Genomic DNA, 1,998 nt, shown 5'->3' on the forward strand with positions numbered 1-1,998 from the left:
TTCAAAATAAAATTTTGAAAATGATTCTGAAACTTCCTCCCTGGTATAGTACCAATGAGTTACATAGAATATCCAATGTTGAAACATTGGAACAAATGTCAAATAAAATAATTTATAATTTCAGGCAAAAATCGTTACAATCTTCTATTGCCACGATTAATGCGTTATATGTTTAGGTTAAGTTAGGTTAAGTAAATTGAAAACATTTTTTTTTTTCTCTTATAAGCAGATGAAATCAACTCACCTGTAAAAAAATCTGAACTGCTACGGCTAATGAAATGTAATATGTTGTTAACAAAATGTTAATAAAATCTTTGATTTGTTTTACCAAATTAGGATGATAGTGTTGTCTATTAACACAGAACGCCTAGATATAAGAAATGAATGTAATGTTTGAAATGATACTAATAAAGAAATTAAAAATAAGGTATTTTTTGGTCCTTCAGCAAAGTATTTTATTTAAAATGTGAAAGTTATCAATATTTCACATATGGCCAAATAGGGAACCACTATGGCCATAACTGATACACTTTCCCTACTATAAACTCATAGTGTATCATTGTTACTAAATTTATTTCAAAATATAAAAGCCAAATCATGATTCAATTTTGAGGCGTTTCTTCATCCGTCCTCTCAGTGATTCGATCCATCAATCGTTGAATGCGACCGTGTCTAGTTTGCATCTGGTAGCTTCTCGTTCTACGAGCTTGCCTCCTGGCGGCAATAATCAACCTTCGGGGACTGATTTTGGTAACATGTCTACAGGTCGGACAGGTACGTTTCTTCTCCAGCCACATATCGATGCAACGTTCATGATAGCTGTGGGAACACTCCAGCGCCTTCACGTTGCTGTCCAGCTCTTCCAGACAAATGGCACATTCTTTCCTGTTGAATCAGGAAGATAGATAAGAGTTTAGTGGCAATATTGAATGAAATGTAATATTTTACTAACTTGGCGTCGAATGTTGACGATGGTTCCTCATCGACCGTATTATCCATAAGTTAATAAAAAATCGACAAAAACAAAAATATTTGATTGATGTTTTCAAATGATTTACAGCCTACTGAGGGTATGAGCGAATACATCGCGAAAGTTGCACTCAGATCAATACCGTTTTCATTCAGATCAGACGGAAAAATTAAGATTACAGCCTTCTTAACCTTAGAACCTTAATTTGATATTATGGTACTAATAAAGTAGATCTAAATTATACTTTTGTTCTAACTTATTAAAAAAGAAAACCAATCAATATCTTTAGCTGACTTACCAGAGAAAAATCTGGTTTACCACGCCAAATAATTCCAAGCCTTTTGGACATTGGACAATCCATTTCATACAGGAGTTGTACCTTCTTCTTTTTCTTCTTGGCATTGACATCCCTACTGGGATAAAGCCTGCTTCTCAACTTAGTGTTCTTATGAGCACTTCCACAGTTATTAACTAACAGCTTTCTTTGCCAAAGTTGCCATTTTCGCATTCGTATATCGTGTGGCCGGTACAATGATACTCTATGCCCAGGAAAGTCAAGGATATTTCCATTACGAAAAGATCCTCGCCCGACTGAGAATCGAACCCAGACACCTTCAGCATGGCTTTGTTTTGTAGTCGCGGACTCTAACCACTCGGCTAAGGAAGGAGTCGTACTCACATGGTTTGATTAATTCGGGAAGTATTCATTCACCAGGATATCGAAATAAATTTAATCCTCTTTTTAAAAAACCCAGCGCGAATCATTGTTTTTGCCTTGATTGGTTGCTGATCTTCGGTTCTATCCAGGGATCCAGACCAAAATTTTGTGCATTTCCTTATTCCATTTCAGTCGTCCTGACTGCGATAGGAGGAGGACGTTCGATCGACGATATCCTTGGGAACCAATTTCCACTTGTGTTTGCTCCTACTTGGCAATCAAACCATGGCTTGGATTACAGAAATTGCAGAGATACGGTGTCCCAGTGCCAAGATATGATTGTAAAAATGAACTAATTCCGTTGAACAAA

At 36.3% G+C, this 1,998-nt stretch overlaps 1 protein-coding gene across 1 annotated transcript; it reads right to left on the reverse strand.

Annotated features, from left to right (window-relative positions):
- Nucleotides 1-554: 554 nt before the first annotated feature.
- On the reverse strand, nt 555-1,070 carry LOC110679713 (E3 ubiquitin-protein ligase RNF181-like). The gene is made up of 2 exons (XM_021855379.1): nt 953-1,070; nt 555-885 (listed from the first exon to the last, which is right to left on the reverse strand). Exons 1-2 carry the CDS (start codon nt 997-999, stop codon nt 603-605), a joined length of 330 nt encoding a protein of 109 aa, XP_021711071.1. The 5' UTR covers nt 1,000-1,070; the 3' UTR covers nt 555-602.
- Nucleotides 1,071-1,998: the final 928 nt, after the last annotated feature.

Source organism: Aedes aegypti, chromosome 3 (genome assembly GCF_002204515.2).
Source record: "Aedes aegypti strain LVP_AGWG chromosome 3, AaegL5.0 Primary Assembly, whole genome shotgun sequence".
Classification (NCBI taxonomy): Eukaryota; Metazoa; Arthropoda; class Insecta; order Diptera; family Culicidae; genus Aedes; species Aedes aegypti.